Source organism: Gadus morhua, chromosome 4, assembly GCF_902167405.1.
Source record: "Gadus morhua chromosome 4, gadMor3.0, whole genome shotgun sequence".
In the NCBI taxonomy this organism is placed as follows: domain Eukaryota; kingdom Metazoa; phylum Chordata; class Actinopteri; order Gadiformes; family Gadidae; genus Gadus; species Gadus morhua.
This window is the reverse complement of record NC_044051.1, coordinates 27,858,270-27,876,534: the sequence shown is the minus strand read 5'-3', so window position 1 is coordinate 27,876,534 and position 18,265 is coordinate 27,858,270. Positions and strand designations below refer to the sequence as shown.

The 18,265-nt window shown below is 42.9% G+C and overlaps 1 protein-coding gene across 1 annotated transcript; it reads left to right on the top strand.

Annotated features, from left to right (window-relative positions):
- Positions 1-9,768: 9,768 nt before the first annotated feature.
- LOC115541712 (uncharacterized) lies at positions 9,769-15,538 on the top strand. Its single transcript, XM_030353558.1, has 15 exons — positions 9,769-9,891; positions 10,387-10,446; positions 10,610-11,231; positions 11,312-11,544; positions 11,751-11,929; positions 12,140-12,233; positions 12,451-12,577; positions 12,673-12,884; positions 13,120-13,237; positions 13,327-13,418; positions 13,672-13,789; positions 14,091-14,195; positions 14,304-14,489; positions 14,579-14,758; positions 14,973-15,538. Exons 4-15 carry the CDS (start codon positions 11,416-11,418, stop codon positions 15,197-15,199), a joined length of 1,767 nt encoding a protein of 588 aa, XP_030209418.1. The 5' UTR covers positions 9,769-9,891; positions 10,387-10,446; positions 10,610-11,231; positions 11,312-11,415; the 3' UTR covers positions 15,200-15,538.
- Positions 15,539-18,265: the final 2,727 nt, after the last annotated feature.

Below are 18,265 nucleotides of genomic sequence, written 5' to 3'. Positions count from 1 at the left end.
CCTAGCTGGTATTGGGATCACTGGTGCTGCACTCTCCTGGTTTACATCCTACCTCACCGGCCGTCAACAATTTGTTCAACTAAGCAACCACAAGTCTGGGTGTTCAGGTGTCTCACTGGGCGTCCCCCAGGGGTCAGTCTTGGGTCCACTCCTCTTCACCACTTACCTCCTCCCGCTGGGCACACTCCTTCGTCACCACGGGGTCCATTTTCATTGCTACGCTGACGACACACAGGTCTACATCTCCACCAAACCCACCGCTGCCATCCCCCCCACCTCCCTCATCACGTGCCTGGAAGAGATCTGGAGGTGGTTGAGCAGGAACTTCCTGAAACTCAATGGAAACAAGACCGAGGCCCTGCTCATCGGATCCAAATCCACCCTCACTAAATCACAACACACCCCAGCTCCACTCATAATTATCGATGGATTCCCAGTACCCTTCTCCTCCAAAGTCAAGAGCCTCGGCGTCATCCTGGACAACACCCTCTCATTCGCACCCCATATTCACAACATCACCCAGACTGCATTCTTCCACCTCCGCAACATCGCCAGACTCCGCCCATCACTGACCCAATCCAGCGCTGAAATCCTAGTTCACTCATTTGTCACATCACGCATAGACTACTGCATCGCCCTCCTCACCGGACTCCCCACCAAACTTATCAACAGACCATTCAGATCATTCAGAACTCAGCCGCCCGGATCATCACCCGCACCAAATCATCTGACCACATCACCCCTGTCCTCATTCAACTTCACTGGCTCCCAGTACACTACCGCATCCAATACAAAACCCTACTCCTCACCTACAAAGCTCTCCACAACCTAGCCCCCAGTTATCTCTGCGACCTCCTCCAAGAATACACTCCCTCCCGCTCCCTCCGCTCAACCTCTGCTGGACTACTATGTATCCCCACATCACGACTCACTTCAATGGGTGCCCGGTCATTCAGCTGTTCAGCACCCAGGCTCTGGAACTCCCTCCCCCCACACATAAAACAGTCAGACACCATTTCAACCTTCAAGTCACAACTCAAAACTCACTTGTTCAAACTCGCACACAACGTCTAACTGATCACTGTTTTGATTGTTTTTTTTTTTATTTATTTCTTATTGCTTACGTTTATTTATTTATTTATTTATTTATTTATTTATTTTTTCCACAATGTCTTGCTTTTTAAAAAATGTATGATGACTATATGCTCTGTAAGGTGACTTTGGGTGTCTTGAAAGGCGCCTCTTGTGGTTTTGGCATAAACATAACTAGGGTGCACTGTACTATCTGCGCACACCCTTTCTGAAGCCTCTCTCTCGCTCTCTCTCTCTGTCCCTCCCTCTCTCTCTTTCTCTCTCTCTCGTACCGTTTTGTGGAGCACGTTCATTGTCTGACAACACTCCCATTCAGAAAGCATTGGTTTACATTTCGTTCTGTGTAGCACGCAAAAAGTCGAACTATCGTAGTCTGGAACACGCTTCAATAGATTAACGTTTGTGCGCATGAGCACGCAATCGCGTGATACCGGGTTGGTGAGCAGAAGAAGACTCACTACTGTGAGGTCAAGTAGAAGTATAGGCTATATGTTTGAACATTTGACATTTAAGGCTTAATAAAGGGGATAGCAAAATTGTAGGTCTGCACAGATCCAAGTAATGTAGACTTTACATTTTCCTAATCATACCTTTATTCACCCTTTGTGTTGTCAATTCATGCTGCTAAATGTTCAATATAATTAAGTATCAACACTGATACACTGCTATTTTCTTTTTTAATAAAACCAACTGAATCATATTGTGTAATGCAAGTAGATATATAATTAATGATAAAAAAAAATATTGCATACTGTCTGTTTACAACTTTTACACACCTCAAACAGCTCATGCATGTATAACAGTGGTTCTCAACCTGTGGGTAGACCCCCAGGCCAGGGGGGTCCACTCCCCACATGATTTTGGGGTTGTCAATTTAAGGACTTTCAATACCTAATACGTAGCCGATCTACAAGCTCACAATCCCTTGCAGATCTGCTCTGTGTATTTATGTATTTTTATTTATCTGTGAAACCATGTAAACTACATGTATTGCCTCAACTATTCAAATGTTTGTTTTGGGGGGGGTTCAAGGCCTGAAAAAGTTGCGAACCACTGATGTACAATACAGCCAGGTCAGGGGTATATGTATTTCCTATTTCATACATTATATGTACATTTATTGATTTTTCTTTTTCCATTACAGGTAACTGCTGCTGAGGTTGCTCATGTCTATCACACAGTCAAGCACAATTTGAGCTACAACTCCTCCGACTGTCAGTTCAAATTGACCTCCCAAACACTCCCTGACTCCGCTATTGCAAAGAAGATGTCCTGTGGGAGGACAAAGGCTGAGGCAGTGGTTACTGATGTCCTGGCACCAAAAGCAGTAGAAGATGTGCTCACCAAGTTGAAGGGAGATGGCAAGCCGCTCCAATTCTCTCTACAAACTGACGCCTCCAATAAGGGCAACCGCAAGATGTTCCCTTTAGCCGTTCAGTTTTTCACTCCCGAGGAGGGCATTGAAAAGAAGCTGATCGACTTTGTTGAAAATCCGGATGAGTCTTCCCAAGGTATAGTTGATTCCATCCAATGCTCTCTGGACAAAACAGGTCTAGCTTTGGATAATGTTTCTGCATTCAGTGCAGACAATGCAAACGTCAACTATGGCGTACACAATTCGGTCTTTACAAAATTAAAGCAGTCCAACAGCGAGATCCTCCGTGGCAACTGCCATGCGCATATTGTCCACAACACTATGAAGCATGCCTTGAACGAGCTGTCTGTTGATGTGGAGAATATTGTCCTCAAGGTGTATAGCCACTTTTCCATCTCTGCGAAAAGGAGAGACACACTGAAGGAGTTCTGTGCCTTCTGTGATGTGGAGTTCCAAGAAATTCTGCGCCATGTGACGACCAGATGGCTGTCACTCAACCCCGCAATCAACCGTCTGTTGGAGAACTGGAATGCGCTAAAGCCCTACTTCATCAGCTTGGGGGAGGAATGTCCAAGACACCTGCGAGCGTTGCTGAGGTTGCCAGAAGATGCGGCTGGGGTTGAAGAGGAGGAGGCTGATCTTGCTGAAGTGTATCTCCTCTTCTGCAGCAATGTCCTGACCCTTTTTGAAGAGGTGGTCAAAAAACTGGAGAGGGATGCCACCACATCAGCTGACCTCTATGCCATCATGGACTCTTTTCAGAAAAGACTAATTAAGAGAAGGGATGATAAGTTCTACGGCTACCTCATGAGGGGAAAAACGGTCTGACTAGTTACTGGACCAGATGAAATGAGACGGAGAGGTAATAAAGTCTGTCGGCACGAGGACCTTGGATTTATTAAGTAAAGTGGCAACGGTTATACAGAGTCATAAAGCGTGAGAGATCGAATATGTCTAAGTCCCTAATCAGCGCTGATGGTTCGTCCAGAGCTTCGCCTCCGTGGAAGGTCTGCTTCAGAAGATGAAGAGTCCCTGTGTGATACAGTCTTATGCTGTATCCTCCTCTCGATGAGGTGTGTGCGTTTGAGGTGTGTGTGGTTCTGTGTGTTTTTGCTTGACCTTGGCTCTCAGGCCCTGGTATATGCATGTGTATCTCTTGTGTTCCTCCTAACGGGGGAGAGCCCCTCGAAGTGTCTCCTGTGTGATAAATTAATGTGGCTCTCAGGCCCTGGTATATGCATGTGTATCTCTTGTGTTCCTCCTAACGGGGGAGAGCCCCTCGAAGTGTCTCCTGTGTGATAAATTAATGTGGCTCTCCCGTTCTTGAGGATGACTGGTGCATTGTCTGAGTGTCCACCATTTGCCTGGTTGGGAAATGGGGCCTTCGGCTCCGGCCTTGACCTGACTATATTATCATGTTTGTGTTATGTGTTCGTTGGGTTAGAGCAAGAGTTGACTATATTGTAATGTGCCTGCCATGTGATGTGCTCATCAGGCTAGGGTAGGAGTTAGCTATATTTGTAATGTACATGTGATGTACTCAGCAGGTTATTTTGCCCAACATATCCCCCTCAAGTCGTCGCAAGACGACTTTTACTCATTAGGGGTACGAGGGATAGGACTCCAGCGCGGGACTACCATTATAACACCATTAGAAATAACAGAAAGAAGGCAAAATGATCATAAAAACAAACAACCATGAGCATGGGACTAAAACAACTCGCTGGACCGGGTGTATGGGGAACCACGTGGGAGAAACGCTACCCCTGCTTCAGACATGGGTATGCCATACACACCCCACCTAGGGGGTGGCATCCACCCCGGCCTTACATCGCGAGCAGACAATACCAACAATACTGGCAGCAGATGATACACAACAAAACCAACACCAAACCATAACAACAACAACAAAATGCAACAATAAAACTAACAGTGAACAATAACGATATAAACAAAAATGCAACAATCACACAAACACTACACAATAACAATCACAGGAAAGAAATGCAACCATGAAACGTGTCCCTAAATAATAATAATAATATCAGAAAGATATGAGGTACACAACGAATGGCAATCCCCCTCAACCCATCCCTAGATGACCACACACTAAGGATGTGAGGAGGAGTTAACTGAGCCCTGTTTCAGGTAGCTGGTTTTGAGGCAACCCCGAGTTTGTTCGCTCTGAGTTAGTGGAAACTCTGGGTTTTCCGTTTCAGGTAGCAGGTTCAGCGCAACCGAGAGTTAGTTGCTGCGGCAACATAAGCCGTGGGTCTAACCTGCTCGGGAGGTGGTTAGACCTACTCTGAGTTTGTTGTCTATAAGGCTGAAGGCAGCTCTCCGACAGAAGGAAGTGTTAGAAATGGCATGTCCTTTTCAACCCAGTCTCACCAAAATGCGTACAGATCGCACGGTTTGACACTTTCAAAATGCGTGCAGTACATAAGCCAAATGACCTTTTCGCGTGCATATGATACGAAAAACCCAGCATTAACAGACCTGCAAACTCCTCAGAGGAAAAAAGGTGACAGTGTCACGGGGGGATTTTTTTTTTATTGTAATATACAAATGACACTAGTCTGAGCGTGACTTAACAAAACTCAGCATACTTTATCAAAAATCAATGTCAAAACATCCTTGAGGCTTATAAAAATATTATATTTACAATTTTTTTATTATTATTATTTTTACTTATTATTGGAGAGACAAAAAACAATTATTATTCTGTGAAGTTGATGAATTGTTACTTTTAGGTTTTCTACCCAGTTACCAAAAAAATAAACACTTGGAATAGTATGCGCTGTGGCAAGCACATGGTTTGCATGTGTTACTTCGAAGGCAAAAAAAATCTAAAATACAAGAAAACACAAAAACCTACATTCAACCAGTGGGGTATGGCCCCTGACTCTCTGAGGGAGGGGGTAGCTACCTCCAGGTACCCCCTCCATGCCAGGGCGCCCTGAATTTATGTTTATTAACAGCTCCTCCACCGGGGTCAAGACAATTTGAGGGCCAGATCCAGTCTGCCGACTGTCGGCCTTTTCACGATTGGCTTAAAAAAATTGCTTATTTCAATTTATACCAATACGATGGTGGGAAAAGCTTACCAGTTTGTATGTTTTTTATACTTGATCCGCTGACCGCTTGGAAGCCATCGGAGCACATATTTTTTTAGAAGAAAGGGGTTATGTGGTAGGATCTTTAAGAATGCTTAACTGGGATATTTATATATTCATGGCTCAAATATAAACGATCATGCTTTTGACGTGTAACTAACGCATTTACGCGGTCAGCGATCCGCTGCCAGGCTTTGGTTCTCCGGGTTGCAGAGGCTTTAGCGTTCCCTTTTCTTGTGATAATGTCCTTCTCCTCGTCATAGCTCCCCAGGAGAACCTGAAGTTCCATTTCATTGAAATAAGCGGCCCGTTTCGCCATTTCGATCAGGGTTTCCATGATCCATACATCACGTCTTTTTAGGTTTGGCGGTAACGCGCACAACCCTGTGTTAACCAACCCCGAGTTGGTTGAACTAATGCATAACCGCTGCTGTGGAACCGAAAACTCTGGGTTAGTCGGCACTGGGAAAACAAAACTCTCCGGTTCTACACGATTCACGTGAATGACCAAATTGACCAAGAAAACGGCGATTGTCGCCGAAAAGCGACAAGTTTGCAGCTCTGCATTAACTACTGTGGAGGGCGGATGCGTACACATACCACGCATCACTTTATACCCATACCGACGTCACCAGCGAGGCATGCTGCATTCAACTATACTCAGAATTCGGGAATTTCCGTCTTCCGATAAGGAAAAGTGCAATAAAATGGTTGTTAAAGTCTGAAATTCGGTAGTACGTCGCAGCCACAATTTGACACCGTTAAACTGGCAAGAAAAAAATATTTTCAAGTCTGTATGGGGAGTCGCGGCCGAGCCTCACATGATGCAGTCTATTGGGTTGGGTCTACCGGTACCTGGCAACGGTAACTTGCTGTACCCCTAACGTTTACGTTATTTGGATGAGAAAGGAGATGTATGAGGATTGATTTACATCATACACTGGTTGCTCTCAGCGCTACGGCAAATAATCTGGGGTTCAGAAAATAGCAATAAAAACATCCGTCCGCTGTAGGTCCATATTTTCCCAAGAAGATGCACTGGAACACAGTCAGGTACAGATCTCGGAACTACAGAAGTCGAAAATTCCCGAGTTCCAAGTACAATTGAATGCAGCATCAATCCATTCAACGCTGAATATCGGCAAGGAAAAGGTAAGGTGAAACGACCGCCGCATCACCGGTAATATATGCTACCTATTTTTGATTTTACCTTACGTGATCACTTGTCTTAATTACAGCGGGCGTGTTTGAATTGATTTCAGAAGTGTTTGCATTACGATATTGTAACGGTGGGCTGCTTTTTTGCTTAGCCTGTAGGCCTACCCAAACCCTTTCCCCATTGACATAAACCTACACTTATTAGTAGGGCCTACTTTATCCAGTATTGTTTCAGTTTAAAGTCTGTTTTATGCAACTGTATGACATCGTTGTCTCCTTGTTTCATGTTTTTAGCTAAACATTAATTATACGCGCGATCGGGGTCCCAACCTCTGTTAAAGGTTGGGTAGGTGATTTGCGAAACGCCAGCAGATTTTGAAAATACACAACTCAAATGGTCCTACCCCCTCTCCTTCAACGCTGACTCTGACTCCACCCATTCCAAGTACCTGGACGCGCAATCATGCACGAGCGCGAACAGAGATGCGCGAGAGCGAGCCAGGCTAGAGTAGGTTTTCGTTTAACAACATGGCACTACATTCAACTGTAAGTTGCACCCAGTACCGCGGGAAGTAGGAGTGCTGGGGGTGCTGCAACACCCCCTGTCCGAGGCCCTGTCTTATCACAGAAAACGATCATTTCTAAAAACTCCGGCCAAAGTGGAGATTTCTGAAAACGCCGGTTATGTGTTGTCGTGTCAACGGGGAGAAACGGGATTTTAGGTTCTGAAGCGTCACATTATGCACCAGGAAATGCTTAACGTCATGTGAGCGCCCGCTGTACCGTATTGGTCCGAATATAAACACAAACCCCATTGTAAGACGACCTATATTTGGAAAAAAGGTTTGAAGACCAGATCCGTTTTTTATGAATAAATAAATTGTATTCATTGAAATAATATACGAAAATAAAAAGGCATCGAATAAAACACTGCATTGCCACTAAACAGTAGTGCAAATAGGCCGTACTGATGTGTACACCAAAGACTATTCCTGACACTCCTCTGCCCCGCTGTGTTCGCTCTGGCTGTGGTCACTCCGAACTGTTTCGGCCCGTGGCAAAGCGAGTCATCCTCGCTGCTGTCCAATGCATTTTGGGACGCAGCATTTATTTAATGCTCATATGACCTAGTGCTGAAAAAAGGTTATATGAAAAAGTGTGAGGGTAGCGGTGGTGCGCTAAACTTGTTCTGTGAGCAGCTGGATGTGAACGATCGATTTTCAACTGTCCGCGCATGCACTGGTGTAATTGAGCTGCGCTGCTATACATCTTTTTTTTATCAATGTAACGAGTTGCGAGTCTAGTGCAGGCTGAGTTTTTTTTTTTCCCAGCACCCCCTGCTGAGAATACGTTCTCGCTGCAATGGTTGGACCAGATGTTATAAACATTAAACGGTCACATAAATCATTACTATTTTTAGAAAATGTATGTTTGTTTCATATAATTGTATTGGAAGTCCTGGTTTTCACTAGGGTTGCCGCGGTGTGGACATTTTCACACCGAGTAATACACTCGTCTCCACACCGGTATTACCGAGTATAAACGGTATAAACTTTGAAACTAGGTCAACCGCCACACAAGCATCGGTTTTTAGACCCTTCTCGTCCTTCAGTTGCCGCCAACGTTCGAAAGCAGCGCCTAGGATTATTCTTGATTTCAGTTTTTCTCTTTCAGCGTTTTTATTATCAATTACTCTCTGAAAAAGAGTTTTCCTTCTCTTTGCTGGTGGTGGTGGTGGTGGTGGGGATGGTGGCGTCTTGTCTGCCATGGAAATTGTCTTCTACTGCTAGGTCCAAATGTGGATTAACTATAGTTCCAGTAGCTACCGCAGGATAACAACAAACAGGAGCTTGCTCTGGGTCACGAGCTCTAGGTCACGAGTACTGCACGAAGGGGTCGCGCGCGGGGCGCGGGGGAGGGGGAGTGCAGTACGACCGTTTGATTGACGTACTTACTGTCCAATGCAACTCGGTGGCAATGGAAATGATTGGCTGGAGTTTTTCGAGCCCTGCCCGTTCCACAGATGATTGACTTGTTTAATTTTCATGTCAGTACTTCTAACTCAGTGGCTGTAAGCGGGTTATGATAAGGATTTCAAGTAATTTTGCAAAAATGGCCAAAAAAGCAAATCACCTATACAACCTTTAAACGATCCAGGGGTTTTAAAAATGGTGGGGACCAGAGACTACTTCGCGCACTTCTTTTCCGAACTGGAGTGGTGAGGTGACCATATGAAACCTGTGAACTCCCTTAACATCATGAAAACAAAAAAGAGGCTTTTTAATGCCCACATCTATATGTTTTATGCAATGCTGTACGCCATCGTGGTCTCCTTGTTTCATGTTATAAACTACACATTAACAATCCCGCAGTTGGTGACTTGGGCTGACGCCAGATCTGTTTAGGAGTATACTGCTCACATACATTCACTGTTCAAGCCGATCTGAAATCAGCTAAAATATTTGGCTGTGGTTTATTTTAGCCAGACATTACTAGTTGCACGCAGATGCACTTATGTGTTGGATCAAGGCTGCATACACAGTGAAATTAATGTAGTTGGCCGACTTGTATTATACAAATACTTATCAATAATTAAAACAACAACCGAACCTACTCATATCTATGATGTGGATAGACAGAAAGTTGGGGTTGATGTCGGATCTACCTTTTCTCCCCCAGTACAATGTCAAGTGAAAGCGAAAAAAAAATGGAAGCCCTTCTTCTGCTTGGAGATGCTTTTATTGAAGATTTACAGGCAAGTTACATTGTTTTTTTTACAAAAATACATCATATATTTTATACCAATTAGTTATTATTACCATGTCGGGTCAGCAGTTGTCTTGAAACCGAAAGGTTGCTAGTTCGATCCCCAGCTTCTCCTGGCTGAGTGTTGATGTGTCCCTGAGCAAGACACTTAACCCTAACTGCTCCTGACGAGCTGGATGTCAATGTGTGTATTAACCGATGTAATTACCGACTTTAAATTTGTCTGTGTGTCGTTGCATGATATATAGAAATCCAAACCAGGGAGTCGGAACGAGGTTTCTGAATCTCCATCCGCAGGGGGATCTAATGTGACCTGGAGTAAGAGGGACCTTGATGGGCAACGGGTGTACAGCAGCAAGCGGAAGAAAAGGGATTCATCTGCTGGTTAGTGTCCATCGTATAACATTTATTTCAGTGAGTTTTTATTTGTGGAGAGTGATGGGATTTTGTAGTACTGAAAGGTACTGGCTTGATAGCAGCGTTACTACTCACAAATGGTTATATATTTGAACATTATCTGGGGACTGAAGGCAAAATACATAAAACTAATTTAGATTACATTCAGGGTTGGGCTAGTTGCTCAAAAAAAGTTATATATTAGTCACTAGTTGTTACTGTTTTATTAAGTAATAACTTTACGTATTACTCCTTGCCAAAAGTAACTTGTTGGTCGTAAGTTGCTGTTACATAACACTAAATTGGTCCTTAGCCTATTCCTCAAACTATGGACTTTGCATAGTATGTGATTGGGTTCGCTTGGCAGTCAGGTTTGCCTGTGAATGCGCAGTTCACGCTTTTTTCACACACTTCTTATCACCAGGCAAAGAGTTTGATTAAAATTGGTCTAATGTTGTCCATGTGATTCTTACTTCAAAACAGTTGGCACACGTCCATGCGCTATTCAGACAACTTCAGCACGTCCAAGCTCCCTAGATCCGGGTAAGTAGACAAACCAATTTTAAAGATATGCTTCATTAATAAAGTTAAGTAAAAAAGGAAGCCTCAGTACAAATGCATTTTTGTGATGTTATACTATATTGATTTTCCGCTGTAGCTAATAGACTAACTATCCATGTTTTTGTATTTATTACTCTCTGTGAAGATTTTAATTTGCAGAGGCTGAAGGACCTTCTTCAGGACTCGGAGGCGTCGAGGAGGAAGATGTGGGTCACCAGCCACCATCCAGTTGGAGCATGAGACAGAGGGAGGTCGAACAGTGTTGGCAACAGGCGAGGCCACATAACGTGGACAACTTGTTGTCAGCCCAAACCCTGTACCAGGTGAAATGTAACCACTGTCAAACGAGGGACGCTGTCATCCGTTGTGGGGAATGTATGCCCTTAGAGTGGTTTTGTGCAGAGTGTGATCAATTGGCACATAAACGCCACACTCTGCACAGTAGGCAAACCACCATGGCTGGGTTTTTACAGTACATTCCTCCAACGGAGTCTGTGAAACTCGTTGATGGCAGGTATATTGTCAGTGAACAAGGTGAGCATCTCTTTTTTAATCGAATGGCTCTTATCTTTCCTTCCCAGACAATATTATTACCTCTTGAAATATTTTTTTCAAAGTACTTGCGACCCAAACATTCCTACATTTCTTCCTGATTGTCCTTCCAGACTGTTTCCTGCCAACTGCTTTTCCCAAGAGCATCTGCTCTTGTGAAACAAATGATGTTGCCATCTCCGTTGGTAGATCAGTGACACTGGTTTGCATAAATGGTAGGATTTTGTGAAATATAAATAATTTAAAAAAAAATGTATAGTTCGATGTTAATTATTTTTCTTTCTCTTGCCCTCAGGCCGGTATGATTTAAGTCTTCCAGTGCTAACATGCCGACATTGCAGCAAGCAGTGGGGTCCAGAGGTCTCTGACTTTGTTAGGAGTGGGTACTGGCCCGCTACTATGCAAGCACAGACCCTGTTCCACCAGGATCTGTTCAGTTCATTTGAGGCAATGAAGACTGCAGCTCCAGGAATGTCTAGGCAGGCCTTCACTGCAATGTTGGACCATAGAACCAAGCAGTTTGGACGAGTGAGTCAAAATGTGAAGCTAAAAACCGACGCTTTTATAATTGTAATTAGTATCATTAAGGGTGGAAAGTATGGCCAAAGGAGGGATTTAGTTGGGTATAGATTCAGTTTATGCAAATATGAAGTCCAGGGTCCACAAAAAGCTGTAACTTGATGGTCAATCAGATTATTGTTATTGAAACCTGAACTATGATTTTTTCATTTCAGACCGGAAACGTGAATGCAGACGCTTTTCAGAGGAGCTTCCTGCAGTACGTGTACTGCAAGTCAGAAGAAAGCAAACTTCTGGGGAAGGATCCTTTCATCTGTCCAGCCTGTAGCCCTGAAATGGTTGCTGTTTCAGTTGATGGCAACAGGAAACTCTACAGGTTCCAAAAAACAAACCAGTAAGTTTTTATGCATGTTAAAAAAACCTGTATAATATGCCCTGGCTATATACCATTATAGTGCAGATCTTATTTTGGTATTTGAAATTGAACAGTTTAATATAATATCTGTATGCTTGCAAAACCTTGTTTTGAAAAGTGCTACATAAATACAAATCTTATTATATAAAACATCTTACAATCATTATCCATAATATTTTTTTCTTGCAGGAGGGAAGAGCCTGGGTTCTTCGATGGCGTTTTTTTAGCCAAAGACTCTGACGTGTCTACTTTTGTTGAGGAGGTCCGGGGGGCTGTCAAGAGTGTAAGTTTTAGATCAAGCTGAGCAATATGTATCTTTAGTTTTATGGCTAAAATGAATAACATTGTTGTTATCCTTCATAGAGTAAGATTGGGGAAAATGGGTCATGCAATCCGAGAAAAAATCTTGACTGTGATAGTTGGTGTGTTTGACTTTGCAGTCCTGCTATATACTGTCTATAACTTAACTACTGATATGTTCCAATGGTTGACTTTTGTAGACTTCAGGAAAAGCAATGTGCGGAGAAACCCACAGGTCAGCAGCAAGAGAGACATCTAGACAGAGCAGCAAGTTAGATGAAGAAGGCGTAGAAGTAGCGGTGTGTCGGCATGGATTCCTCCTCAAAGGTTTTTATTGGTCTTGATAATTTAAATTCCAAAATATGTTTTCTAAAGCCTCTTTGGTGTTCATTTGCTCACTACTTTTCTTTTTTTTTCAAAAGGTCTGAATATGTATCGAGGAGAAATCTTTGCATATCCAATGTTTCTCCAAAAAGATCTCCAGAGCGCAAAGTTTTTGGCAATGGACGTGACCTGCCGATACGTGCCTTACATGAATAAGGTGTCAGAGGCACTGACTCATCTCAAACCTCTTCAGGAAATGAGGCATTGCCTGTCTGTGATGCACGCCAAAGCCCACAATACCAAATGCGAGGTGAAGCTTTTAAGTAATTGACCATAACATTGTAGAGTATGATGTAGCAAAACAGTAAAATTCCACAATTGCTGGCAATAACTACAACCCAAATGTATCATCTGACCAAAACCAAAACACAGGAGTGTGTTTCAACCCATGTTTGCTGTCCTATACCGTTTTTGACTTATGGTTATGCATCAAAATGTATCACCTTGGTATTCCCACTGTTAAACCAAACTACTTTTTCCCATAGATTCTTTGGAGTGCAAGAAACCAGGAGGGTGTCGGCACCACTCTTGGTGAAGAAGTTGAGCAGATCAACAGCTATCTCTCAAGATGTGCCCTGACCACCAAGTATATGGCCAAGTCAGGTTTGTAAAATTGTTTAATCCCAGTGTTAGTTAGCAAGTTTTAGACCTTTCACATTTGACAGATTTTCATTTTGTCTGGTTTTTTCTAGTAAGAATTGACATGCTTGCTGTACATGCCATGGGGTGGAATCAGCGCAAAGAGGATGGCCTTCACATTGCCCTGTCTTCCAGATTTAAAAAGGTATGTTCATGTTTTGCAAAAGGATTAACAACTGTGAGAACTGAATTTCATCTAAATGCCCACCCAAAATGCATCCCACTGTTACCCCTAAGTTGACATTGTAGTTGTGCTGGACTGCTGTTAGGAATTTGTAATTTGATTTGATCAAACAGAGAATATACACTCTTTGTTTCTTTTTATTACATTTAGCAGAATGATGATTCAACTCCAAATTCTTTTGATTAAAAAAAACATTCTGTATGCTTTTTTGCAGACAGTGGAAAAGACCTCTGAAGTTTCTGAGAACCTGAAGAAGCTGCAGGACCAGATGCATTGCTGTGATGGCATGCTAAAACAGTGGGTTGCTGATGTCAAGCAGTGGGCCAGTAGCGGTGAGAACGATTTTTAATACATGAACACTGTTATAGTTATTTGGTAGCAATACGTAAGTTGTAGTCTTGAGTTCTTCGATTGGTATTTTGACTATTTAGAAAAGTAAACCTTCTTTCAAAAATATTAAAATATAATTTAAGGTATACAAATAAGAGGAAAAAAAGTAAGACCAATCATACTGAAGACAAATTACTGTCTTTATTAGACATTGACCTAAAATATGCCTGTCAACGTACTATTTGCATTGAATAATTTAGGTGGGTTTGAAACATTTTGCTTTGTTTTTTATCTTTCATTTAGGAAGTGCAGCAGCTAGTGTTGATGCTGTTCGGGGTCTGCAGATCTCGATCGAATCGCTCTTCGTGAGCATACGGCACAAGAAGCATTTCCTCTACATCCATAATGGTATGTCAAGTGTAAACACAACAGATAAAGATGGAACTTGAACTGGTTCCGTTCATGAAATGCTATTATAGCTCTTTTTTAATACTATAATTTTTACTCCTGATACAGATCGCAACAAAAGGCGTCAGAAAGTAACCCAAAAGATAGCCAAGGAGAAGAAACGGTTGTTAGAGGAGATTGTTCGGTACAACCAAAAGCCTGATGTGGACCTGGTGGATACCAGCTCTGTTGTGCAGAACCTCTCCAGCAAGGCTGATGAGCGCATGATCTGGCCATGGCAGGAGCAGAACAAAGGTTTTTTATCAATTATTATTTTTTAGTATGTATTTACAAATGATCATCATCTATGTTCATCAGTGTTTAATGTTTTCATTGCTTCACAGACGGTGTTGACATCCTGACCAAGAAGAAGCTATTTGACCTGCATATGCTTGCTTCAAGACTGGCAGAGGAAAAGGAGATCCTGGTGAAGGAGATGATGCAACACTGTCAGTACCTCAAGGAGGCATGCACCAAAGTCCAGTCCCTGATGGCCACCATTTCAGGGAGCATACAGACAGGAAGTAGGTCTATATTAAACTGACTGGCTCTATGCACTTAACAATTTAGAGATCAAACAAATATGTAGGCACAAGAACTAAGGCAAAATGTACTAGATGCTTATTTACAAAAACAACATACTATACAATTGTTTTGTTTTTTCAATTTCAATGTTTAGTTTGACAGTATTTACATCACTGAACTTATCCCTCTATGTGTGGATTCTGTTACTTATAGGCTATCCGAATGGCTTCACAGAAAAGGGGTCCAAAGGCCTCATCTGTGTTCTTCAGAGAAGGTTGAAAGACCTAAAGCTTAAACAGAGGACTGTTGCAGGCGCCTACAGAGGCATTCTCGAACCAGGTGTCAGACTGGTGGAAGAGGAGGACGGGGAACTGGAGGAAGACATGGATTCGCAGAGTGATGACAGCTCGGAGGATGAGGATGATGGAGAGGAGGTGTAGGGGCTAATATGAATATATAGCCAGTTTTTTTGTTTTTTTTAGGTTGCTCATACTGTTTTGTTTAATTTCTGTTTAGCTTTTAGACATTTTCATCTTTGATTTTACTTGCCTAACGCCTTATTTCCATCTGGGACGTACTCGCGCGGAACGGCTGTGAACCCTGCCCTGCGTCCATTTCCACCGGGATGGTAACGGCAGCGTAGCGCTGCCTTGCAAGTATTCACGCGAGATGACGTGATAATCCTCGTTATGCATTGTCCTTAATGTTGTATGTTTACTCATGTGTTGTTCCATGAATCAGAATAAATGCTTTTTTCCGAAGTTCTTGAAGCTCTTGTAAAATTGGTTGTTGATTGTTATATTGCTCTTACAAGTACTTTGTTACAGTAGGCTACTTAAATAGATGTGAATGTGATGGTACACCAGTACAAACATCTGAGGCTGGTAGGGCTATAACCTTTCAGTAGTCACTTAATCACCCCCAGTTATTTCAATAAACCAATGTTATTATTTAACTTCACTTTTTGACTTGATTAACTCAATAATTTGGACAATGAATTTGTTTATTAATAAAAACATTAAAGGGTTGTTATAATGATTGAAAGTCATGTTTAACCATACTAAAGCGTCAAATAATGACGTACATGCATTTCGACGTATTCACACACACACACAAACACACACACACAATGCATTGTGTGTGTGGCCAAAATGGAATATATTTTTATTTGGGCTGCTTCTAGGACATTTTGGGTGGATTTTGAACGGTATGTGGGCAGGACGTTTTTTGCAGGACCTGGCAACCCTGCGCTGTTGCCCGAGGTGCTAAAATGATCCGGAACAGACCTGGATCCTTGGCCAAAAGACTTGTATGCCCCCCCCCCCCCCCCCCCTTTCAATAAATACTATGGCAGAATAAATTAATGCATTATCATTCAACTTGAAAATGTGTTTTTACAGTATAGCGTGGTGGAGGGATGACGTATGTTTGTTGGCCAACCCGGAAGCGTCGCCCTGGGTTCCCTTGACAAAAAGCCAACGGGTTTTTCCATTGGATTTTGGATTATTGCAGAAAAATTAGCATCTTTGAAGCACCCCCTCAAAAACTGAAAATAAATAAAAATATCCTTGCTCCAAAGAACGAAATGTAAACCAATGCATTATGAATGGGAGTGTTTCTCCGATTTTTCCATGCTACACAGAACGAAATGTAAACCCATGCAAATAAAGACTTCATGGTCATAATAATTTAAATATCATTAATCTCCTGAGGGTGGTATTCTATTTTTTTCAATGGGGCTGCATCCAGTCACTTGACCGTCATAGTTGCTATGGTGGTTGCTATCGACCGTCCCCTCTAATCCTTACATGGCTCTAAAAAGCACGCGGCAAAGGAGCTGCCGTCAATTGTGTCTTGTTTTTGTCGTAAACTAGGGTCCGATGGTTAAAAAATAGACAGATATTCCGAGGTATCCTTAAAAGGCAGCTTGGATGTTTTTTCTTCTATAACCTATTTTTGAAAGCAAAACACCAAGCTCTTTGATTTAACGAGGCAGGGTTATTTGAAACAATTTATTAAATAAATATTTGTGAGAGGTCATTCCTTCCCCTGAGTTTGCTTCCTATTTATGTCTAGTGTACACCCCTACTGTCCACAAGCATCCCCCCCCCCCTCCCCATATGGATTTGGAGAATTGTTGCCACGTCCCAGTGGTGGAGGTATCATATATATGAAAGAGGGCATTCAATTATACTACAATGATCAATTAGGAGGCCGAAGCCCTAAAGGAAGTGATGCAATATAGGTGACTGAGTCGAGAACCTTTAAGTAAGCTTTACCTTGGGGACTATATATCAAAGGGGGTCTCAAAGGACGCATACGCTTCAACCTGTGGCTCCAGCCCTAGGGTAAATGACTCAGCAAGTGCTCCATCTCGTTGCACCTCACCCAGCAGCTCGCTTGCAAGATTTTGGCCTGAAGTTCTACCCAGACCTACACCCTAGCCATCCAACATGCATATCTGAGAATCAGGCCTTTCTTCAATAATGACAAAAAGTTATGAGAGAAATACACATTAACTTTTTGTTATCTCCTAAGCGGCGTGGTGCCGGCTCCTTTTGACCTTTTGACCCCAGACTTCAAAAACGTGGCCATAGGCCAGCTGTGTCTACACACCTTTAGCAACAAATGAACACCTCCATCCCACAAAAAATGGGGACTATAAACTAACCTCTGTCTTATGTACATTTACTGTACTGTTGGAGGTCACGCCCCTTTTCCGGCCTTTTCGAGATATCTAGGGATGCTAAAATGATTACACACATTTCCCGGGGCCCCTTGAACGACATATCCGAGATTTGGAGTTCTAGACCTTAGAGAAAAAAGGTTTTCCCAAATGGACTGTTATTTGGACAAAGCCCCTCAGAAGTGTTGCCTGCAAGACCAAATGGTCCAGAATGTGGTGGAAAAACAGTTTTTGAGATAGGAAGGTCCTACCGCCCTGAAATTTGAATACCTTATTCTAGGGCCTAACTGGGACCCCCGCACCGAAACTTGGCCCGGTCGGACCCCGAGGGCAGGAAGGGGGGGCCCTTCCTGCCCTCGGGGTCCGACCGAGGGCAGGACTTTCATAATCTTCGCTCGGTGAATGTGAAGGATGTTTGGTTGGATAGTTATGACGAAGAATGATAAGGTGAATGGGAATATTCTATAAATGTCTGTTTGTCTCAACACTTCTGCTTCAGCCACTTAAAGTCTCACTCCGAGAACCTTAAAATATGAATCAATCCATTAGAAGTATGAAAATACTTCCCCGAGGGCAGGAAGGGGGGGCCCTTCCTGCCCTCGGGGTCCGACCGAGGGCAGGACTTTCATAATCTTCGCTCGGTGAATGTGAAGGATGTTTGGTTGGATAGTTATGACGAAGAATGATAAGGTGAATGGGAATATTCTATAAATGTCTGTTTGTCTCAACACTTCTGCTTCAGCCACTTAAAGTCTCACTCCGAGAACCTTAAAATATGAATCAATCCATTAGAAGTATGAAAATACTTCCCCGAGGGCAG

Bases quoted from the DNA above. Each gene is read 5' to 3' on its own strand.
- LOC115541712 (XM_030353558.1), top strand. From the start codon at position 11,416: ATGCAAGCACAGACCCTGTTCCACCAGGATCTGTTCAGTTCATTTGAG. The intron at 11,930-12,139 runs GTAAGTTTTTAT...TTTTTCTTGCAG, and splicing joins AGGTTCCAAAAAACAAACCA to GAGGGAAGAGCCTGGGTTCT. The intron at 14,759-14,972 runs GTAGGTCTATAT...TGTTACTTATAG, and splicing joins AGGGAGCATACAGACAGGAA to GCTATCCGAATGGCTTCACA.